The sequence below is a fragment of the Tenebrio molitor genome, chromosome 6, assembly GCF_963966145.1.
Source record: "Tenebrio molitor chromosome 6, icTenMoli1.1, whole genome shotgun sequence".
NCBI classification, from domain to species: Eukaryota; Metazoa; Arthropoda; class Insecta; order Coleoptera; family Tenebrionidae; genus Tenebrio; species Tenebrio molitor.
In genome coordinates, this window is record NC_091051.1 from 6,123,161 (window position 1) to 6,146,158 (window position 22,998).

Here is a 22,998-nt window from a genome sequence, read left to right on the forward strand (position 1 = left end):
CAAGGTAAAAATGCACCCGAAATTCTAGACTCGAATTCCCGTCAGAAAAAAACCTTGGTTATTGAAAGCACTGTTACGAAAGTAAGATTCAATGATGAATCTTCTGTTCTGAAATAAAAACCATTTTTGCGTTAAAATTCGGTTAATAGTGACAGTTGTTTGACGTTCATTAGCTGACTTAGCAAAGATACGAAAAATCTGACACTGTCAGCAAAAGCTTCTTGTAGGATCGAAACAGTCGATAACAATAAAGTCTGTAGAAAGAAAACAATATCCCTACCTTGGCCGTATTAATCCGCGGACGGAGGTTGAGCAAGAGAAAGCGAGAGCCATCATGGATTCATAACTTCATTTTACGGGTGTTTTTTTAAATTTCACCTCATGGTAGACGTTGAAGAGTCGATTGTGAACGCACTATACAAGTTACGGATCACGGATCAGCTGTTTAAATCTTCGTTTTACACGAGTGGTTCGTTCACAATCGATTCTTCAATGCCTACTACGAGGTGAAATTAAAAAAAAAAAAAACACCCGATACATACATATTTACATATATACAGGGTTTATTGCCCGCTAACAAAGATTGTCGTAAAAGTGGTGAGTAACCGATCCTCAATAATCCGCAGGTACCATCGAGAGTTTTTGTTACAGGGTAGGTAAATAATCCCCTAGTAATGAGACCATCATAAACGACCCAAAATGTTAACTAGTGTTTATAAAGTCGTTTCAAAATATCCATAGACACACTTTATTATAAATGATTGTCCCATCGCAGTTGGCGTTGGTAAGGTAGTTGAATGTGTCGCAAGCCTCATTACATGAGTGAGACTAGTATCGCCGCTAGGTGGCATTACTGACGGTAGTGGAAATCTGTCTACTAAAGTATAGTCCTACAGAAACTCTAGTGGAATTCGACTTTGGTTGTAAATTTACCAACAACAACCGAAGAATAAGATTTTATTATCAAGTAATAACCTTTGTCATAAATACAACTACCACTACCTGTACCATCCCTGCTTGAAGCGAACATTGCGAACCCCAAACTGACAACCCTCATTAGCATTTATTAGTAGGATTATTGCTGCAGCATAAAATTCTATTTTTCAAGTGACAAACATAAATTTACGACCAAAGTCGGGTTCCACTAGAGTTTCTGTAGGACTATACAGCTGGTTGCAAAAAAAACGGGAACTGTCAGAATAAAATTGACACATTTTTGCAATTTTTCCATAGTGTGAAACCTTCTTACGAGAGATAGGTTAGATTTAACGTCAAAATTCAATGACATTTTTAAAAATCACTTGATAGGTATTGTCAAGTAGACAATTAATTGACAAATCGACAAAACCAAATTTACATTAGGAAAATTTTCATTTCCCGATTTTTTTGAAACCAGCTGTATGTCTCAATTCTAAATTTCCACCAACACTGCATTCTACGTTAGAAATACAACCGGCAACACTGTTTGGTGAAAACTGCGTCAGATTTTATTTGTTAGGTTATCTGTCAATTTCCGTCTTTACAACTAAAAATTTTTTAGGCCACCAGTAAAACAGTACAATTCGCGTCCATTAAAAATACGTTTCTAATCACTTTTCGCGCCAAGTGCAAACAACACGCGTGCTTGACAAAACAAGCGTTTCTAACAACTCTATGCATGGCATATCAGCACACACACTTGCAAGCTGCAAACTTTCGTGCCAGCCTACGTCAACTCAAAACATTTTGCCAACTATTCTTCTTCTGTAATATTGATTTATATCCTTGTGTTTATCTTTATAAAGGTTTATAATTAGCCACATACTGTAGTAAAAATTCATTATTAATATTCTTTCAATGAAGATTTTAAAGGGATTTCAATTTTTTTCTACCATTTTAATGACGTGTGCTTTCGTGTCCACTGTTTTATTAAAAATGGGTGAAACACGGTAGCTGACACGTGCTGAGTGTGTGTTAGGAACCTACCTACTTCCAATCAAATTTCAATTACTGTTAGTTCAATCAGAGAATAATTAGATTTAGATTTTAGAATTGCTGTCTACTTCATCTTGGTGAATTATAGGCCACTTTATCTTTTTGAATTATTGTCAACTTTATCTGTTAATGTCTTGGATGTCTTCACTCGTTTGTAAAATAATCATAATATTTAAGCTATGCGTTCGAACTCTGAACTATTTAAAATTTAATCTCATGAGAACCAGTCAAAGGTCCTTTTTTAGTTTGTAAATTACTGTTTGAGATTGTCGCTCATCGGCCCAATTTTTGTAATCCTTATTTTAATAAACTAATGTTAGTAGGTAAGTGAAGTCAGTGTCTTCATTTTTGAAATCCTACGTTGTTCGTCGAGGCGCACATGTGCACTTGGCACGAAAAGTGATTAGAAATGTACTTTTACAATCATGACAAACCAGAATTACCAGTTGCAAGCAAGCATTAAAAATGTGAAAAAATATTTAATAATAATGAATCGATTGTTGCAGAACTCACAATGACGTCGAAAAATCAGAAAAACAACATAAAGTAAGTTATAAGTTATAAAACTGTATACTCAAAATGCAGATATTATTTTATTTTAGCAGACCGATCGAAAAACAATTCAAAATAAGAAATTCACTATTGACCGATGCATTCAAAAACGACAATAACCGCACTGTCTATAACTTGTTCGTGTTATCGTTTCTTTGCATTTATGTAAATCAAGCAGTTCGCGATTATTTAAACCACGGAGAGTAAGTAAGCAACTTAACAAACAATTTCATCCAGTTATGAACATGTTTTAGAGTGCTCGCCGATCTGAAATTGTTTAAAAAAAGTTTGGATAATGTACAAGCTGCGTTGCTAACATGGGCCGCCCACTTTTGTATGACGTGTCTGGTTTATTTATTTTTCAAAATTTGGGCTGAAACTCGAAATTACCTAAGGCGTAAGTAGTTGAGATTTGTGCAAATGAAATATTATTTGTACAATTTCAGCACAATACACGTCACTCTGGGATTGGTCTTGGCTGTCCACAACAGTAATCTATTACATTTTCAGTTTCGTGCTGATCGCATATATAACAACAGCATTTCAGTTAGCGTTTATGTCAACTGTTCTTGTTACATATCAACAAACTGTATCGTTTTTGAAAGTCCACTCGTTCATCAGAAACAACAGTCCAAAAGTGATCGGACACAAGATTCACAGCGACGATAAACTAACTCTGCCTAAATTTTCCAGTTACTTTTATTTCCTTTGCGCACCCACCTTTCTCTACAGAGACGCTTATCCCCGTACAGAAAAAATCAACTGGAAGCAAGCTTGTTATCACCTTCTTGAGGCCATTGCAGCCATGTTCGTTATGACTTTCGTGGCGAGAACGTTAATTATTCCGTCGGTTCAGGATTTTGGTAAAGTGGAATACACCGTGGAAAAAATATTTTTGCGTATTATCCAAAATACTATTGGTGGTTGTGTATATCTGTTTGCGGGTTTCGTTTTCTTTCTTCATAGTACTCCAAATTTAGTGGCGGAACTGACAACATTTGGAGACAGATTCTTTTATGATGATTGGTGGACTTGCACAGATTATTATGGATGGTTTCAAAAGTGGAATACATGGGTGAAAGATTGGTTGTACTGCTACATTTTTAAAGATTGTAGGGATTATATTTTTATAGGAAATTTGGTAATGGCAAAATTTGCCGTTTTTGTATTTTCCGGAGTCTTACATGAATGGATAGCAAGTTGCCTCTTTGGTATATTTGTTCCTGTTTGTTTTCTGAAAATGATCTTTGTTGCTTTTCCAGTGTGTCTTCTAAGTCTTCCTAAAACTGCAGTTTTGAACTTAATTTTTTTGTTCTCACTTTCATTTGGGATGAGCATTTTTTGCACGACATATAGCATTGAATATTTTGCTAAAATAAACGCCCCACTTGAGAATTATACATTTACCGATTACTTAATTCCAAGGTTTCTTTCATGTATAATTTCGAAATAAAAATAATAAAACCTTATATGTATTTAGGTTTTTTTGTTCTTATTTTAACTAATTAGAGTCAGACAAATTATACAGCGTATGTATACGTAAATGGCATTATAAAACCTCTTTTTGTAACACTGACAAAAAACAACGTGGAGCCTTGAAGCAATATCGGAATATCTTGCCACTAATTGCAGAAAATATAAGGATGTTCATAAAAGTTTGTGAAGAGAGCACAAATGATCGTTAAAAAGAAAACAAAGATTTTTATCGAAGGTAAAGTAACAAGACCTATTTTTTTATCATAATAATTTATGGTCGTCATATTTTCGTCTTGTTTCTCATCCTTTAATTTTTGTTATTTGATTTTTTCTTATTGTTACAAAACATTAATATAATGCCACACATATCTGTTATGTCAAGTAACAAAACATTTTAATGTGACCCTCAATCTTATTCTAAATTATGTTAATTTTGTTTTTTTAATTTTGTAACTACTAATTCTGATTCGTTTTAAAGTTTTACATTGTATGAAATACGAATTATTATATACAGTCTGTGCATTCTCAAACTCGAACATAGGCAATTAACATTGTATTGAACGTTTTTGCTGATTCCTGCTCGCCAATTGAACTTACAGGTAAGGTAATGGTATCAATAGAAAGACAAAATTATTGCGCTTGAAATGGTACTAATAATAAGATTAAAGGTGCTATTTTTATTTTAAAATACTAATTTAAAACTTGGCGATTTTTAAATATGACATGCCATGATTTTCAAATTGGACAGCATTTGTCAAAAAATTTAGTAATTTGTTGGGTTAAGTCAGCGAATTTTGGTAAATTACTGTCAAAATTATTACGGAAAAATGAATAGTTACTCCATACAGATTAAGACAAATTTCTCTTGAAGTAAGTTTATGTCAATCGCGGATACTGAATATCCTCAGGAAGTACAAATATCATCCCTACAAGATACAGTGTCATCAATAGATTTTTGCTGTTGATGAAGAAATTAAGAGTGAAACCTGTTATGAAATACAGGAGCGTGCTAATGATCGTCGCTTTCTGTCGAGAATTTGCTTCACAGACGAATCTCCTTTTACACTAAATAACGGACCAAATGTTAAAAAACACGCGATATTGGGCTCAAGAAAACCCTCGAGTAAATATTCCTACTAGAACTCGGTATCCTCAAAAAATTCATATCATAAAGGGAAATTTAAATTCAGCAAATTATTTGGATTTATTATTAGCTAATGTAGGAACTGCATTGTAATTTTTTCAAAGAATTTATAATAAAAACTGCTTAAACTGTTAATTACTTTAATATTATAATTTAATTCTTTAATGTAATGTATCGAAATAATGGCATAATATCTATAAACTGAATGCACAGTGTTAATTGCCTATGTTCGACTTTGAGAGTGGACACCCGGTATATGTATATATTTTTTAAATTGTCTGGTAAGTCACCTCTACATGAAAGTAGATCATCCACTTCTACTTGAAGGTTGCTTAATATAAGGCACCGTAATCACCAGTCATAAAAAAAAAGTAAAAATTAATTGGTGTTAGTTATTTATTCGTTATCCAAAAAAAAAAACAAAATGTAAGTTGTTGTTTATGTGGAAATAATTTGGAACATTCTTCCAGAACGACTGAAAAAGTGCGATTTGAAATAAATTAAAATTTGATACTTTGTAGAGTAATTTCCTTGAAATTTTCTTTTCTGAAGTATTTTCCGAGTTATAACTAACCAACGATGAATGTGTCAAAGCATTGTTGTTAAAATTAATAACGTAGTTAATGAAATGTATCTCACATTATAAAATGTGATAATGACGGAGTTATTTTCAACAATAAAAAAACCTTGACATTATGTATTCTTAACATTTTGTTGACATTATGCCACAAAATTTTATTGCTCAACACTGTAGGTACACGGAATCTTGGCCACAACTGACATTTAACTGACAAATATGTATGAACTGGCCTTTATTGAATATAACCCAACTTTTGACTCGATAATGCTATTTCCCTGCTTTTTTGATGTCACAATAAAAACTTCAAAGTGATTTTTAATAATTGTCACTTATTAATAACACTAACGATTGGTTTACATCATTCATTTTAGAAATGTCAAAAAAATGTTGGCCAAGATTCCGTGTCCGAAATAGTACATGTTATACGTCACAAATACATACAGTGTGTCTAAAAAGTCTAGAAACACCCCAATAAAATAGACACGAATGATTTTCGAGAAAAACGCAAAAACAGATGAACTATCGTTTTCAAAAAGCTTTCTGTTGATGCTACCTGACCTGACCTTGAAAGAGTTATGATGTCATCAGAGGTTTTTAAAATGGCAACGTCGCATTTTTACTACCGTTTTTAATAGATCTTTTAATTGTCTACCTGACGGTTAAAAAATTTTTTAATTGACATAAGAAATTTCCTGGAAAAACCTATTTTTTGAATAACATAAATAACTTTTTCAAGGTCATCGAAAAGACCGAACAGACACTATCAGCATAAAGCTTTTTTAAAACACTAATTAACCTGTCTTTCATTTGGGTGTTTCCAGACTTTTTGGACACACTGTATATGAGATATGTATGTATACCTACGTAGTGCCATATGTGGTTAAATTGAATTCTTTAGAATTATATTTGCGGCAAAATAATCCATCATCGCAATGTTTTATTTATTTTTGTAACAATAAAAATAATACAATAAACAGTGACAGGTTATTTGTCAAGTAAAACTTATTTCTGAAGAACTCAACTCAACTCAAGAAGTAAGGTGCAAATTATTCGAATTGATTATCCTGTCTCAACCTAAAAAGTCAACTAACTGATAAGGGTGATCAAGAAGGACTGTTTAAGTTGTTGACACTAATAGCCGCATCATTGACAAAGAACATTTTACATTTCAAATTAAATTAAACACGCTGATTAATCTGTTCGAGAGCCTAAAAAGAAGAGTTAATTTATGTTTAGAGCAAAATGGGGGGCAATGTGATAGGATTTGATATCACAGTGAATATAAACATTTTGTGATATAGTTCAATTTTTACCCTTTTGAGGTGACGTCATGATCTCCTTCCTCGGTTCCTTTCTACTGAAAGGACAGAAACAGAAAAAAAAACAAAAAGAAAACGGCAGGTTTATTTATTGTTGGTTACTTTGTGGTTATTTTATGCTCCTGTCAATTTGACAATTCTTTCACTTATTACATTGATTAAAAACATAACCTTTCGAAGGAATTGTCAACAAATTTAAAACAATAGTTAAAGTCCATTCAAAAATCAAAAAACTACCACCTGTTGCTTTAGGTTTGAAAAATTTAAAAAACCCTAGATAGTTATTTTTTCATACTATGTTGGTAACTATGAATTATGACATTTATTTGATTCAAAATAAAATTCAATTGCTTTGAATTTCGTTCATATTGTTTTATTAGCAGCACGTTTCATTTATTTATTGATTATTATTATTTTTACTTAAAAATGCCCAGAAAAACAAGACATTTAATAAACACTTAACCTTAAAATTACAGTTCTCACCAAAATTTACACTAGACAGCATTGCCGATAGTATCGAGGAAAATGCGACGTTGGTGGTTTTTTGATTTTTGAATGGACTTTATTTATGATCAATTCAAATTTGTTTCTGATTCTACCTCAAACATACGTGAAGTTAATCAACTCTATACCTCCTATCTCCAGAAAAGGAAACGACAGTGACACTCCAAATATTTCCCTTGAAGTGAATCGAATGAATTAAACAACAACTGATCTATAACATAAAAATACTTTAATTCACATTTAAAATTACATTTTAAAGACCTACGATACTTTCAGACTAGGAAAAACTCAAGCTTATAGCTTGGTCTCCATTTTGCTGACAAATCTGTCGCATATCTTATACAAAAAAAGACAATTGCGTGGCCATAAAGCAAAAACGTTGTCTGACGCTTGCGGTTGTATACGCCTTCTTTGCCGTAAAAAAAGTATTAATTGTAAGTGAAGGAGTTGGTTTAGACACGAAAAACACCAGGATAGACACAATTGGCCAGGTGAATGTAATCATAATTGAAAAAATGGTACGCAATCAAGGCGACAAATGTAATCGCAGCCAATCAAAAATATCGACATGGAAGCCAATTTTATTTCCACGAGAAACTCAAATTAGAACAGTAAAATGACTAAAGAGTCTAAATGGTAATTCTAAAAAAAATGTTAAAAGAGAAAAAGTATCCTGAAAGCAAATATGAAAAGAAAACCTTGAGGCTAATCAAATTTAAAAAAAAATCTAAAAAAACTTCATATTTGACATCTAACAAAAATCTATATTTGACGACATTGGTGGTCGAAATTCTTTTCACGTTGTCACATGTAATGGACATTAAAGGATTTAGCATTTAAAATATCGTACTTTAGAATTTGCAGTTAAATCCAACGACTCCCCGTTCGAAACCAGAAGGATTTTTTTCAAAATTGATATTCTGTTGAAGTACATAATTTTCAAAAAGAAGAAATTTAGTTTTTCCATCGATTTTCTTGCTTACTCAAACAAGTATTTGATGTGCCGAAGATATAAAGATCAACAATTGAATACAAAAAAAAGAAAGATTTTTTTATTTAAATACTTGCTCTCAAAAAAGACAATTTAAATGGAATGACCTTGCAAAAAAAGTATCACGATGATAAATAAATCTCTCTTCCTAGCATTGCCAGCAAGAGTGGGAGGTTTATCTAGAAATATTTTATTGTATTATTATCAAGGAAAACAAAATAGGTATGTAGATAAAAATATATCGATATAAAGATAAAACTTACGAGTAAAACAGAATAAAAAAGCCTTTCTTAAATTAAAATAAACTTGAATGTTTAAATAGTTGTTCTATTTTATTAAAAATCAACTAGATTTTTTTAATTTGAAGTAAAAGTACTTGTGATAAAATAAAAAGTTTTTATTGGTTGTAAAAATGGGAAAAAAGAATAGTCTATTCAATTATTTTTAACATTATGGTATAAATAATGCAACCCCAAAACATTCGCAGCGACGTTGCCAACTCCAAGTATCTAAGGGCATAAAGTTTACCCCTTCTACACCAAGCTCTCCCTAAAGTCACGAATCCACGCACTCAAGATTTGAATTTGTGAAGGTGCACAACTCAGTATTCCATCGCGCTTTTTCACCAAAATGTTTTTGTTGAACAGTGTATTAGTTTCAATTTTTACCTTCTTGTTGATGTTTGGTGATTCACACAATCGGCGGAAAGGAGCATTATATGTTGACAACGGTTACGATCAAACCGAAATCGAAGATATGTCCCTAGAAGAAAACAATCGAATGGAGTTGGAGATGTTGTCCATTCTAGGTCTCGACAGCACGCCTCTAAGAAGCAGGTCTCACAGCAACAACGACCCCATCGGTTCCCCTACCGTTCCCAAATTCAGGACGTTCAACGACGTCGACAATTTTGAAAAACTGAAGAACACCGATTCGCGGACTAAACTGGCTTCGAAGTTTCTTTTAGATCTGTACGATTCTCTGATGGAAGAAGACGACGAGCTCTCGCGAAGACAAAGGGCTCTAGAGCACAATCTGAATGAGGACGAGCAATTTGCCATCGACGTTAGCGACGTAATAATGACTTTTGATAATATTGGTAAGCGTACTACATTTTTTATTTTATTTCACTCGTCTTACACAAATATTTATTTTGTTATTTTTATTAAATCGTAAATGGCTGGTTTGCAGACGACGAGTCGACCAACGCCCGTCCTGAAAAAGGCAAACGTCTGTGGTTCGATTTTTCAAAATTGTCGACTACTGGAACTGTTATAGGAGGAGAGTTGAGAGTTTATCAAAACAAACTAAACGCGCAAAGAAGGAACAAAACCGTTTACACTGTCATTGTTTATGAATTGGTCTACAAATATTCAGGGTACCTACATTCAAGTTCCTTTTGGTATTCATCTATTAATACCGCGACTTTAGGGAAAGCTCTCTGGAACGTATTTCTTCAGTCAGCACGACTCAATCTTTTAGTGGATGGTTGGGCATAAATTTGACCGATTCCTTAATCTCTTGGGTGCGTTTATTCGATTATAGCAAGGGTCTTTATCTGGCTGTACACCTGGGCGATAAGCCAGGTAAGTGTCAACAAGAAATCTTCAAATCCTGTGGTAAGGAATAATGATTTATTGTCTTTTTGAACAGGCCACGAAATCATGCCTGAAGAGATCGGCATTTCTGTGGTAAACAATGGCGAAGGTACTCAGCCTTTTATGGTAGCCTTCCTGGAGGCCCGTAATGAAATACCTGAAAGTCGTTACCTCCGAGAGATTAGCACCACGGCCAGTACCACAAATAACCGTGTCAAAAAGAATTTCCAGTCGATGATGATGTTCGACGAAGATGACTCCTTCTTTACATCGACACCTTGTCGAGTTCATACTTTGTACGTGAGCTTCAAGGACTTGGGGTGGGAGGTGTGTTTACCATCGTTGCAGCTTTCTGTTTGCTAGACTTCATTTGAATTGTTTGATTCCAGGATTGGATTATTGCTCCTCAAGGATACTCTCTTAATTACTGCGCCGGTGAATGTATTTTTCCGCTTAGTGGACGCATGAACGCCACAAACCACGCTCTCATGCAGACTGTGGTCCATTTGATGTTTCCGTACAAAGTACCGAGACCATGTTGTGCACCTTTCAAATTGGCTCCGATTTCGGTGCTCTACTGGGACAACGGCACTGTCGTCTTGAAGAAGTACCGGAAAATGGCGATTAGGACTTGCGGTTGTCACTGAGGCTAGTGTGGCGATGTTCAAGTTGTGTACATATGTATATGGTTTTGTTTACTTTATGTTAAAAAGAAAACAATAGAACGTGTATCTAATTAAAATATAAAAAATCAGACAGATATTTTATTCTTTAATAATTCTTTAAACAATAAAGAAACAAACTTCGTTGAAATTCAGCTGAGGTTAGAACTGCAAAGGTATAATCTGTGTTTTTTTTTGTCAAAGAACCACCAACACCGCAATTTACACCCAAAATAGAGCTGGCAACATTGTACACTTTTGACCTAAGGTGAAAAATATCATAATATAAAAAATGAGGTTATGTAGAGATATTAGCAGCAGCACAGCATGATAATAATAGTTATTTGCGTAGCGAGCGTTTTAAGGCCTCGAGGGCAATTAGAAAAGCCCAATTTACCCAGAAACTCTTTGCATACAAAATTTTATTGTTTGAAACGACGTCCATGAAGCTTCCAAATCTTTTAAAAATGGTTTCGCATTTTTGACAAATTATTCAAGACCTGTCAGAAATGTAACGTTGAATGTGTTGTCTAGGGCAACGGTTCGTTATCTGCTCATTTTGCTTTAGGGCAGTTAAGAGGCCGTTTACAAAGGAGAAATATGAGAATTTATGACAGTTGAAAACAATAAAGTTAATAACAACTAATTTGAGAGTTTAATAATTGTCTCACTTTGCGAGGCATTTATAATAACACGTTCAAATTTTAACCGTGAGTTTACAGGTTAAAAAGTGTAGTTGGCAAATGTAGCCAATAGATATCATTAAATTCCCTGAGTTTGGTAAAATTTTCATATTGCAAACCTAAATCAACTAATCGTGTTTCTTTGATAAAAAAAAGTAGATAATACTGATAGTCTTGAAAATTTTAGTATCATCGACTTGCTTTAATATTTTATAAAAGAATCAGTTTTAAGTTCTTGCTCATCATTTTTATGGTAGGAAGCATATATTTAGGCAACCATCAAATCACTGCAGTTAAGAGAGTCACCCATTCACGTTTTATAGGTGCTACATTTACCAGAGTTTTTCAAAACTCCAGAAACAGATAGACCACTTGAACCAAAAACTGGAGTACCTACTCAATTTCAAAAAGAATATAATGCAAAAAAATTGTCGTATTTTATTTTATAAAATGATCCAAATCTGTTAGTAGAGTTCGAGTTGGTACCTTGAAGCAGGAATGATTTTGTTTAATAAAAAGTGAACCTAATGCAGTTCCGCGTTAGTCATTTACATTTATATTTTATTATTGTAAGAAAATAGTTGTATTTGCCCTTGTCACTTTGATTCGTTATTTGCCTATTAGTTTGTTTTTGTAAATAAAGAACCATTTTAATGAGTTGACACAACAATAATATGTTAATCAATTTTTTATGTCAGAATAAATACGACAATCATAAAATCGGCAAATACCCACGTACAGCGATAATACAACCTGGTATTTCTTGACCGTGAGCTCCAGTCCCCACTTTTTAAAAGTTGGTTATATCGTAACATGCGCGCTTACAATAAAAATTATTGGCGATGTAGGTGCTCTGTGTGGTAAATCGTAAAGAAATCCAAAATGATAATCAGCATCAGTATCGATGTGGATGCTACTTTATTTTATGGTTTGATTTTGGCCATTATTGCCCTCATATTTTACGTATGTTTTGATGTTCACTATTTCTTAACGAATATTTTTCTTGTGACGTGGTGTAAAATACGTCGGAAGCGTGTTAAAATTGATGAAACCACAGAATATTACGGTGAGTTTTCTACTTTTTTTTTCCATAATCCATCCAAAAATAGTCGGTGGAAAAAAAATATTTTACACATATGGTGTATTTTTATGGTCGGTTAAGATTTGAATTTAACCGTATAACATGATATCAGGTCTCATCTGACAATACAAATAAATGACAATACTATTTTAGAAAGGATTCATTGTAAATATGGCTATATAATTATAGTAGTATAGTAGTAAGTATATACAGTGTGATCGAAAAATAAAATAAATTGATTGTTCAGTTCGCTGTGTTTGACAGCTGTCAACTTTTTCTAGTAGAGGTTAAACATATGTTTGTGCAGCAGCAAAATTTAAATCAGTGTTGCCAACTGAACTATGAGTACATTTACACGGACCGCTAACGCCGGTGTTATTTAAACCGGTATTATTACAACTGGTTTAAAACGGGCATTTACACAAGAGGTGTCGTACAGGCGTTAAAATCCACATCGGTGTTGGCGTGGTGTTAAAAGCTAAAACCTCTTCGCAGTGTGACCAACTGAAATGCTTCGAGAGCGGTTGGAGCGGTTGTCAACGATAACTGTGCTTGTGTTGGCAGGCCTGCTTCACGTACATTTTACACCCGCTTATTAACGTCACGCCTGTTGGTAAAGTGGTGTAGCGTTAGTAAACCGGTTCTAGTAAAATCGGCGTTGAATCCTATTTACACGTCAATTAACACCGGTGTTAATTGTCCCTGTAAATGTACTCAATGTTTTAATTCGTCTAGTGTGAAGATAAAAGGTTCACTTTGGTAGCAAATTGACATAAGATGGACAGATGACAACTGTCAATCAGCCTACAGGGGTCTGAAACAAACTACCGCAAAAAAAAAAAAACAAAAAACGCTAAACGTAGTCCGTGATTATTTTGAAATTTGTTCCTAATGCTTTAAAGCATTTTTGGTTTATTAGTCTGTTGACTGCTTATCGATACTTGTACCTACCAGACTGTTAAAAAAGCAATTCAGTTGTGTTAAAATCAAACAGCATCCTATCTTTCTCCTTCACGACAAAAACCAACAAAGTCATTAAATTGAATGTAAATTTACACATTTCAGGTGTCTGTACCACAAATGACTTGGACATTTACTTTGAACATATGAACAATGCTCGCTACGTAAGGGAACTAGACTTCGCAAGGTTACATTTTTACCAAAGGACTGGTGTTTACGAGTATGTCCTTAAAGCAGAAGCTGTAGTCTTGCAAACTGCTTGCCACATTCGCTACAGAAAGACAATTCCTCTTCTCACACCTTACAAAATTACCACAAGAGTGAGTAGTTCTCCTTAACTTCTTATCACTACACCCGTGTATTATTATAACTTATAAGTTTCAAGTATGGTGTCTATCCATTAGAAACCCTATGTTTTATTTATGATTTTGTTAAATTATGCATTAAGTAGTAGTGTCCAGAATGAAACATAAATTACTTTTGTAGGTCATGTATTGGGATGAGAAGCACCTCTACATAGAGCACCAGTTTGTAACATTAAGTGACGGTTTTATAACGACCGTAATTTTTTGCAAACAAACAATTGTGGGAGTAAATGTTATCGAAATGATGAATAAACTGTTAGAGAAGAAAGATGAAACGTACCGACCGGAACCACCACCGGAACTTGAAGACTGGATACACTTGAATGAAAAATCTAGTGCAAGATTACGGAACGGGAATGCATGCTTATAGCGTTTATTGTGTTGTTTTTTGTTGTGTTGGGTATGAATATTAAAAAAATAAATGTTAATTTTAATACCTACATTAATTATTAATGATTAGTGATTAGTGATTAGTGATTCGGAAGTCACGTTAAGCCATTGGTCCCGGTCTATTGAGTTGGTCATCATGCCCCTCATAGATTTGTAAACCAGTCCTAGACTGTGTAACAAATTTTATTTATTTTTTTTTTTAATTATTAATTCATACGTACTCTAAAAATTACTGATTTAATTCATTTGTTGATTTTTATTCGAATTGCCTCTAGACTAGACACATTTTAAAAACATTTTAGCAGTCGTGTGCCCTCTGAAATTTTTTTTTACCTAATTTATTTCGCCAAGTTGTCAAGCTTTTATCAAGGAAATTCAAAATTAACTCTATTGATTCAAGTTTTACCGTCCGCACGATTAACCCTATTAAAAAATTAGTAAAAATTACGAAACTTTAGGGTTACATTCCCTTCATGTAAGGCTTCAAACGTGTACTTACAATCAATTTTCTCGTATCACTTCATTCAGAGCCATAAAATTTAAAAAATTGATTTTGACCACAATAAAAAAAAAATCCGTGCACGCTCATAATTTACAATTAATTCAAAGAACATATTTATGAAATTCGCATCAAAAGTTTTTGAATTATTCCAGTTTTAATATTAACACCGAAAAATGATCAAGATTTACAACTGCAGTGTCACAAATAAATACTTCATTGTTGGAAAACATCTGTTGAGAACTTTTCCAGTAATTCTTTAGTCCTTTTAAGGTACCATAAATAACCCATGTCAACCTCAATTGTGGAAGTGACCGCCCAATTTAATAATAAATCATAACTAAATTTTGCACTTTAATATCAAATTGCATTTATTTCAAAAACCGGCGATGCTTTCATGATTTCAATGACATCAAATTTTTACTAAATGTTTGAAAGGACTCTCAGTGAAAAATTATGTAAATTAATGTAACGGTTATTGAATTAAAACGAAATATTTACTCGTTTTATTAAAAAATTTGATATTTTTACAAAATGTTCTACAGCGTTACACAATCATTCCTGAATTTTTTGAGAATTTTAAATCGATTAAGAGTGTGTGTTTTCGTTCGGGCGGTAAAACTTGAATCACCCTGTACTTTTCGGCTTCCCTAATTGGTAAACACACCTTTACCTTTCACTTTAGCTCCAATTTCCCGATGAATGTTGTAAATTTCTGGGGGATATCTACAACATCGGTGGCCCGTACGGTAAATTTTCTCTTTTTACAGATACTTTACGTTACTTTAATTTAGTGTAAAAAATAGTTATTTATGCAACTCGTTTCTGTGCAAATTGGGCTTTTCTAATTGCCCGAGAGGCCAGATTGAAATACGAGCGTAGCGAGGATTTTAAGGCCTCGAGGGCAATTAGAAAAGCCCAATTTGCACAGAAACGAGTTGCATACAAAACTTTATTGTTTGAAACGACGTCGCCAAAGCTTCCAAATCTATTAAAAATGATTTCGCATTTGCTTTTGACAGTTTTGACAAATTTTTCAAGAAATGTCACTTTGAATGTGTTGTCTAGGGCAACGGTTGGTTATCTGCTATTTTTTGCTTTAGAGCAGTAAGGAGGCAGTTTACAAAGGAGAAAAATGAGAATTTATGACAGTTGAAAGCAATAAACACATTTACATCGTGTATTATTTTTCAGATAAATGTGTTTTTTGACATTTTTTTGAATCTTACAAAGTCATTTATTTTGAAGATACAAGGCTAACTTGATTTTTTTTAAATGGCACGGGGGTCAAATTTAATATCCTTAAAAAGAGTATTTTTTTGTGAATTCAGTGATGTAACACATGCATATCTTATTTTAACCGAAACCTTATTAAATAATTATTGAACTAATAAAATTTGAAAAAATCTAACCTTGGAAATGTTATCTTCATCTATCGTTAGTTCTTTGGCATCTGTATTTTGACCAAAAAATAAATAAAATTATGTATAATCTGTTTCAAAATCAAAAATCCACCACCTGTTGAATTATGTTGGCAGAAAAAAGAAATCCCTTGAATAAGTTTGAACCCAACATTCCGCCAAAATTTGACTTTCGGTTTGTCACAAATATCAAATTACAAAAACGGCTCGAAAAACAAGGAATCTTTTAACCGCTAAATTAAAACGAGCGCTCATTACCTGCTTCGAAGAATTTAAAAAACACAATGAACTACGACTAAAACAACTGTCAACAGTTTCCTTTCATAACCTCGCTTTTTTCTGACACTTGCAAATACACTAAAAACAAAAGTTGGCGACGTTGTCCGATGTATTTTCGAGGTAGAATGCAGCGTTGGTGGATTTTTGATTTTGAAACAGATTTATAGTTCATAAGTTTATTTTGCTTTTAGAATTTGATTTTTTACCTACTTACTTGCTGCATTTAAAAAAAAATTTCCTTTATTCTAAAATTTTGAGTTGTAAAAACGGAAATTGACAGATAACCTAACAAATACAATCTGACGCATTTTTCACCAAACAGTGTTGCAGGTTATATTTCCAACGTAGAATGCAGTGTTGGTGGAAATTTGGAATTGAGACAGACTTTATTTCACTATTCATAAACTGATTTATTACAAATTTGGAGAAATTTAAATAACAGTAACCAGTAAAACACGACGTAATTAATGAGAGAAGTCAGCAAGACAGAAAGAGCACCGGTTTAAAGAATGATTCAAAACCAGAAAAAATAAGAAACGAATGGATCTGTTTTTAGGACGAGGGAATGGAAACTAATGGGCTCTCCAAGATAAATAAAATCAAGAAAATATTCTGGAATAAAAGACGTAATTCAATTAAAACCTTGTCAATGAGATTCTTAACTTTTTAACAATTTGCAAAAATCAATTTATTTTTGTCTTGTTTTGTACGTTTTAAGGAACATTTTCCTGGATCTAGAATAAACATTTCATTTCAAGTATTTAAAAAAAATAGACGATACACAGTTAAAATAGTAACTTTTTGGGGTTTATCAAGGATAAATGTGTACATGTTTTCGTAAGTAAAAATCAATGGTAATATCATTGTTGTATTCGGAGTATGCCAAATACTCTAATAATTTGTTTAATAATTAAATAATTTGTTTTAGTAAGTATACACCATTAAGACACCACGTATCTCCCTCGAAAACAATTACTTATTATTAGCCCCTAAGAATTATTTGAAGAATATTTTGTTAATGGGTGCTTCCCCTTCCTGTCATTATTTATAACTTTTGCGTAGTTGTAACAAATATCATTACATTTAATACATTAACATCAATTGTACTATTTTGAGTTAGTTTTATTCTGACGTGGCAGAATGGAGTACGAAGAAACGGACTATCCAAGAGGTATCTAATAAAAAGATTAACCAGCACCGTTTATAACGATTTAAAACATTAAAAAACGATGACTAAAGCATTAATGTTAAATGGTCTTAGCGACTGTGCTCGCTTATTGTATGATATTGCATTTTGATTTTTTTATTTAGAAGATCCTTTGAAAAACGCTCGCTATCTGATTGTGGACATTTTCCAAATGAAATTGGTGAAGTTGCTACTCCTAATCGCACTTGCCATCAATGTGATCCTTTTCGTTGTACAAACATACCTCTTTCTAGAGAAATTCGACAAATACTACTTTGTTTTGTATGCTCCTTTGTACTTTGGAACTTTTTTTGTAAGTAACTCCAGAAAAATTTTACAACACTTAATTTAATTCTTTAGATTATAATCGCAACTACTGCAGTATTGTCTGTATCACACCTTACCCCTGACGGTTTAAAATCCTTAAAGTTATGGAAAACCGACAAGATAAACAGAAATATTGCCCAGCGAATTCAAATGGAGTCAAAGTTAATAACAAACTATCTTATAGCAAGTTCTATACTGGCGTTGATATCTGGTTTGTTGCACATGTTTCCTACCAAAACGTATAAAGAAATCTTCTTCGCATATCCAATCTTTGAAAGATTTGTACCAACATGGCAAAATGAATTGTCTTGGATTTACAGAACAAGCTTTGTTTTAACAAGCTTAACGATGCCTGCAAGCTGTAATCAGCTTGTGTACGCTACAAGTCATGTTCGACATCAGATTTATGTCCTGTTACATTTAGCAGAAGAATTAAACGTGGAAAGCGAAAATGAGAGAATTGATGTGTTGGTGGATGATCGTCAATTTCAGAAGAACGTTAAAGAAAATTTGATATTTATTTTCCGTCGTCACAATAATATATACACGTAAGCTTAAAACGTTACATTAAGAGTACCTAGTAATTAATCGGTTTAAATATGGTGTTCTAATTTGAACTGGAATAAAACAAACTCTTATGCAAAGAGAGGTCCTACTTTAATATCTTTCAGGGTTTCTTCAGATGTGAAGGACGGAATAAGAATTTTTATTGTCCTATTTGCTGTTGCTGGAGGACTTTTAGGTATTAGCGTACTTCTGTTTGTTTTTATGGTATGTTCAACTGTCCTGTAATTATTTGAGTAAAAAGTCTTATTAGTTTCAGCAAAGTCTTCATTCTGACTTCTTACATATAGGTTCACTGGGAATGGCTGGTGTTGCGACATTTGTAGCCGTTATAGCAGCAGGCCAAGAATTTGAAAATGTGGTAAACCGTAATTCATTACTACCATTACACTTGTTACAAGTATATTAAATCCATGTCTCACCATTGCACCGTTGAATGACATAAAGGTAGCCATACACGGAGAGAATTTTCCTTAAAGAAATCCTCAAGGCCCACTATCGCCAATACAATACATGCAGCAAGAGACAAAAAATTCGGTCTCAAGGCGGAAAAAGAATTGATTTTTGTTCGGGATTTTTATGTCTCTCTGACCCGTCGCGGCCTCAAGGACGCCACCACACACGTTGAGGAATTCCTCAAGGCTGGGACTGTTCAGACTACCTTAAAAGTTTGGAATGCTACAATTCGGAAAATATTTAAAAAAATAACAGTTCGATAAATTTTATATATTTTTGTACATAAAAAATTGTTCTTTTTGATTAAAGGGTGAGCAAATATTCACGGTAATGACCAGTCTCAAGTGGTACAGATGGAACAGAGAGAACGTCAAACTTTATTTCATCTTGGTTTCAAGCACATTGAGACCCTTTCAAATTGACTGTACTGCAGAGGTGGCAGTAAATTTTGTACTAGGAGTTAAAGTAAGTGAGAAAATATAGAAATGTGTAACAAATAATAGAAATTCATTTGAATTTGTAGATTGCGAAAATGTTGTACTCTATGGTGTCAGTTTTGGCACGATTCAAGGGAATTCGGCATTAACTCTGAATCTATTTTTTCTTCACACGAAAAAATTATTCAGTTGCAAAATATTTTTTCTTCAAACGTCCGTAAAATATGACATTGCACTGCTGCATTGATAATGCTAAAGTGTCACTTCATTGTCATGGCATCTAACGAGCTGACCAGCGTCCGTGAAGTTATTATTTCCGCTGAGGAGCGTCCGTGAAGTTATTGTCTCCGCTGAGGGCGTCCGTGAAGTTATTATCTTCGCTGATGAGCGGCTGTAAAGTAAACTAAACTAGCTAAAATCATTTGAAATTCTTACCTGGTTTCTTAACATGTCTTAAATAATTTGTTATGAAGGTTTGAAGAAAAAATATTATATGTTATTTGGAGCAAGAATGGTTTTATGTGCTTTGGCTAGTTTGTTTGCCTCACTTTGTTCGGCAGAGAATCTACCAGCTGCAGCACATAAAACTTCATTTTTGCTCCTCATAACGTAATATACTATTATTTCTAGCTGCAATAATGCTCTTTAGTCAGTCTTCAGTCATATTTATCCACAACCATTTTGATCACCCATTATTTTTCATAGATAATAGTTACATTTTTTTATTTTTGACAGTCTTGTATGTTCTAAAGAATATTTTTTTCTAATTTAGTCTACTAAGCTATTTATTTTATAGATGATAATTTTTACAATAATTGTTATTTTGTAAACAAATTTGCGGTTTACAGAAGTAGACTCCAGTCCCTCCAGAAGCTTTATTAATTACTTCAGAGGTCAATGAGGAAATCTTTTGGTATTGCGGTTTCTTAAGAAGAGGTCGCCGCAGTAGTATCAGTCAATAGTAGTCTTGTAATACGCCAAATGATACAATAATTTGGTATTGCGGTTTCTTAAGAAGAGGTCGCGACAGGAGTATCAATAGTCTAGTAATACGTCAAATGATACGAGTATAATAATTTAGAAATAAGTTCTATACCTATTAACTTTAATTCCCACTTCAAGGTAGAAATAGTCGATTCCATTAAAGGGTATTTAAAACAATGATAGCAATGATAATTATAACAATTATCATCTATCATTACATTATTAGTTTTATTCTGACGTGGCAAAATGAGGTTCGATGAAACTGACTATCCAAGAGGTTAATAATAATAATTAGCATGAGTTTTGGTATTGATAAGTGTAAAACGCAATCAATATGTCGCGGTCATTACGAAAATTTAGAATATATAACTAAAGAAGGAGAAATCATTAAAAATTTAAATAAAGGAGAATTTTATAAATATTTAGGTATTAATCAATCAAATCATATTCAACATTCAATTATAAAAGAAAATTTAGAAAAACAATTTTATTTAAGAATTAAATCTATTTTAAAATCAAAATTAAACGGTAATAATTTAATTAAAGCAGTTAATACATATGCCGTTCCATTGTTGACCTATTCTTTTGGTATTATAAAATGGTCCAAAACTAATTTACAGAATATAAATATTCAAACTAGAGTTCTCTTTACAAAATTTTGTAAACATCACCCCAAATCTGCTATTGAAAGATTTAATTTACCACGCGAAAATGGTGGCAGGGGTTTTTCAAATCTAGAAATTCTACAACATAATCAAATTGCTTCACTAAAAAATTATTTTCTTAATAGAGCTCGTGATAACACTTTTTTTAATGCTTTGGTTTCAGCGGATAAAGGCTACACACCTTTAAATTTAAGTGATAATATAATTTCAGATATTGTTGAGCCAAATATACCTGACACTATAGCAAATATAAAACAAAAGTCTTTACATGGGAGATATTTTAAAGAGCTAGAACAGCCAGAAATTAATATTCAAGCTTCTCATGCATGGCTTAAAAAATCAAATATTCATCCTGAGACTGAGGGTTTTATATTTGCAATACAAGATCGTGTTATAAATACAAGAAATTATAAAAAACACATATGCGGTTTACAATCGATCATTGATAAATGTAGGATTTGCGGAACTGAAGGGGAAACCATTGAACATATCATTTCTTCTTGCACCGTTTTGGCTCAAAGCGAATATAAAAAACGTCATGATATATTCGCAAAAATTATACACATGAATTTAGCAGTTAAATTCAATTTATTAAAGGATACACAACCACATTACATTTATAAACCAGAAAGTTGTTTAGAAAATGACAATTACAAATTATATTTTGATCGGACAGTTTTAACTGACATTCACATTCAGCATAACAGACCAGACATTATTATTTTAAATAAACAACAAAAGCAAGCATATCTTTTAGATATAGCTGTTCCAAATTCACACAATATAACACAGACATATAATACAAAAATTAATAAATATTTAGAACTCTCCGTTGCTATGAGAAATCTTTGGTGTTTAGAAAAAATTTCGATTTTACCATTTATAATTTCAGCAACAGGAATAGTACTGCAATTTCTTTTTAAAAATTTAAAAATTTTGGACTTAGAGAACACATTGGTGGTTGAAATTCAAAAAGGTATATTATTATACTCATGTCACATCGTGAGGAAATTCCTTAACATTGACACAGAACATAAAACACAAAAAAGTCAAAATGCGGAGGCGAGACGCCGGTAATTATGTTGATAAGCACTGCACTATTACTTGATAGTATTATCCGTAATAGTGTATGTACTCCGGCAAAATTGCCGTGCCGCCGGGTGGAGGTGGGATAGGAAAATTAACTCTAATGATTAAAGTTATTCTGTTACATTTATAGAAGGTTTAAATCTGGAACGTGAAAATGACAGAATGGATGTCTTGGTGCGTATGTATGATGATGAATTTCTGTAGATCGTTAAAGAATAGTATATTATTCAATGAGCAGATAATGATGGCTATTACTCGTGAGGATGATTTTGTTTCGCGAGTCGCAGGCGAGTGGCGTAATTCATCCGAACGAGTAATGGCGATTATCTGCGAATAGAATATCTACTATATTTTTTCTACGACTATGAAGAGAAATTATAAATAAGTTTTATTATTAGACAAACTGAAATTGACGTTTTAAAATTATTGTTTTGTATACTTGATACCATTGTATTAAAATTTGCGATTGGACTTCATAAACTAGTTGCTATGTTATTTGCAGTGAATTTTTAAATTATTATTCAACGGGCCGTGGGTAATGAATCCTGTTATGCAATGAAAAACACTTTAATAATTACAGTATTATCCAATAGGCGTAGAAACATTTATATTTATTATCTTATATTTTATCCTTATAAAACTATTAATAACGAGTGTTATTAATGTTAAATAAATTTGTGAACAAGCAGGTCGCAGTTTTCTCTCTCTTTTCCACACGCAAGTCGTCTTTTTAGTTGACAAATAGTTGATACATGACCTCATTTTGATCATACCTTTATTTGTTGTGATAAAAATGACAAATGAAGGTTCGG

General features: G+C 32.8%; 4 protein-coding genes across 7 annotated transcripts; all 4 read left to right on the plus strand.

Annotated features, from left to right (window-relative positions):
- The first annotated feature begins 1,925 nt into the window (after positions 1-1,925).
- On the plus strand, positions 1,926-4,005 carry LOC138133582 (sterol O-acyltransferase 1-like). Of its 4 annotated transcripts, none has more exons than XM_069051521.1 (5): positions 1,926-2,426; positions 2,481-2,520; positions 2,580-2,729; positions 2,781-2,923; positions 2,973-4,005. In XM_069051521.1, exons 1-5 carry the CDS (start codon positions 2,384-2,386, stop codon positions 3,977-3,979), a joined length of 1,383 nt encoding a protein of 460 aa, XP_068907622.1. In that variant the 5' UTR covers positions 1,926-2,383; the 3' UTR covers positions 3,980-4,005. The 4 variants fall into 4 exon arrangements, with proteins under 4 accessions (XP_068907622.1, XP_068907624.1, XP_068907621.1 ...); XM_069051523.1 differs by having other exon boundaries at positions 1,927-2,297; XM_069051520.1 differs by having other exon boundaries at positions 1,928-2,426; positions 2,577-2,729.
- A 5,007-nt stretch (positions 4,006-9,012) lies between these two features.
- On the plus strand, positions 9,013-10,891 carry LOC138133530 (protein 60A-like). The gene is made up of 5 exons (XM_069051472.1): positions 9,013-9,639; positions 9,732-9,918; positions 9,972-10,126; positions 10,194-10,465; positions 10,528-10,891. The coding sequence occupies exons 1-5, from the start codon at positions 9,171-9,173 to the stop codon at positions 10,783-10,785; spliced, it is 1,341 nt and encodes a 446-aa protein (XP_068907573.1). The 5' UTR covers positions 9,013-9,170; the 3' UTR covers positions 10,786-10,891.
- A 1,350-nt stretch (positions 10,892-12,241) lies between these two features.
- On the plus strand, positions 12,242-14,329 carry LOC138132679 (protein THEM6). Its single transcript, XM_069050283.1, has 3 exons — positions 12,242-12,549; positions 13,630-13,844; positions 14,011-14,329. Exons 1-3 carry the CDS (start codon positions 12,366-12,368, stop codon positions 14,257-14,259), a joined length of 648 nt encoding a protein of 215 aa, XP_068906384.1. The 5' UTR covers positions 12,242-12,365; the 3' UTR covers positions 14,260-14,329.
- A 124-nt stretch (positions 14,330-14,453) lies between these two features.
- On the plus strand, positions 14,454-22,669 carry LOC138132677 (uncharacterized). Its single transcript, XM_069050278.1, has 6 exons — positions 14,454-17,649; positions 17,790-17,977; positions 18,025-18,539; positions 18,663-18,762; positions 18,809-19,476; positions 19,535-22,669. Exons 1-5 carry the CDS (start codon positions 17,619-17,621, stop codon positions 18,962-18,964), a joined length of 990 nt encoding a protein of 329 aa, XP_068906379.1. The 5' UTR covers positions 14,454-17,618; the 3' UTR covers positions 18,965-19,476; positions 19,535-22,669.
- The last annotated feature ends 329 nt before the right edge of the window (positions 22,670-22,998 follow it).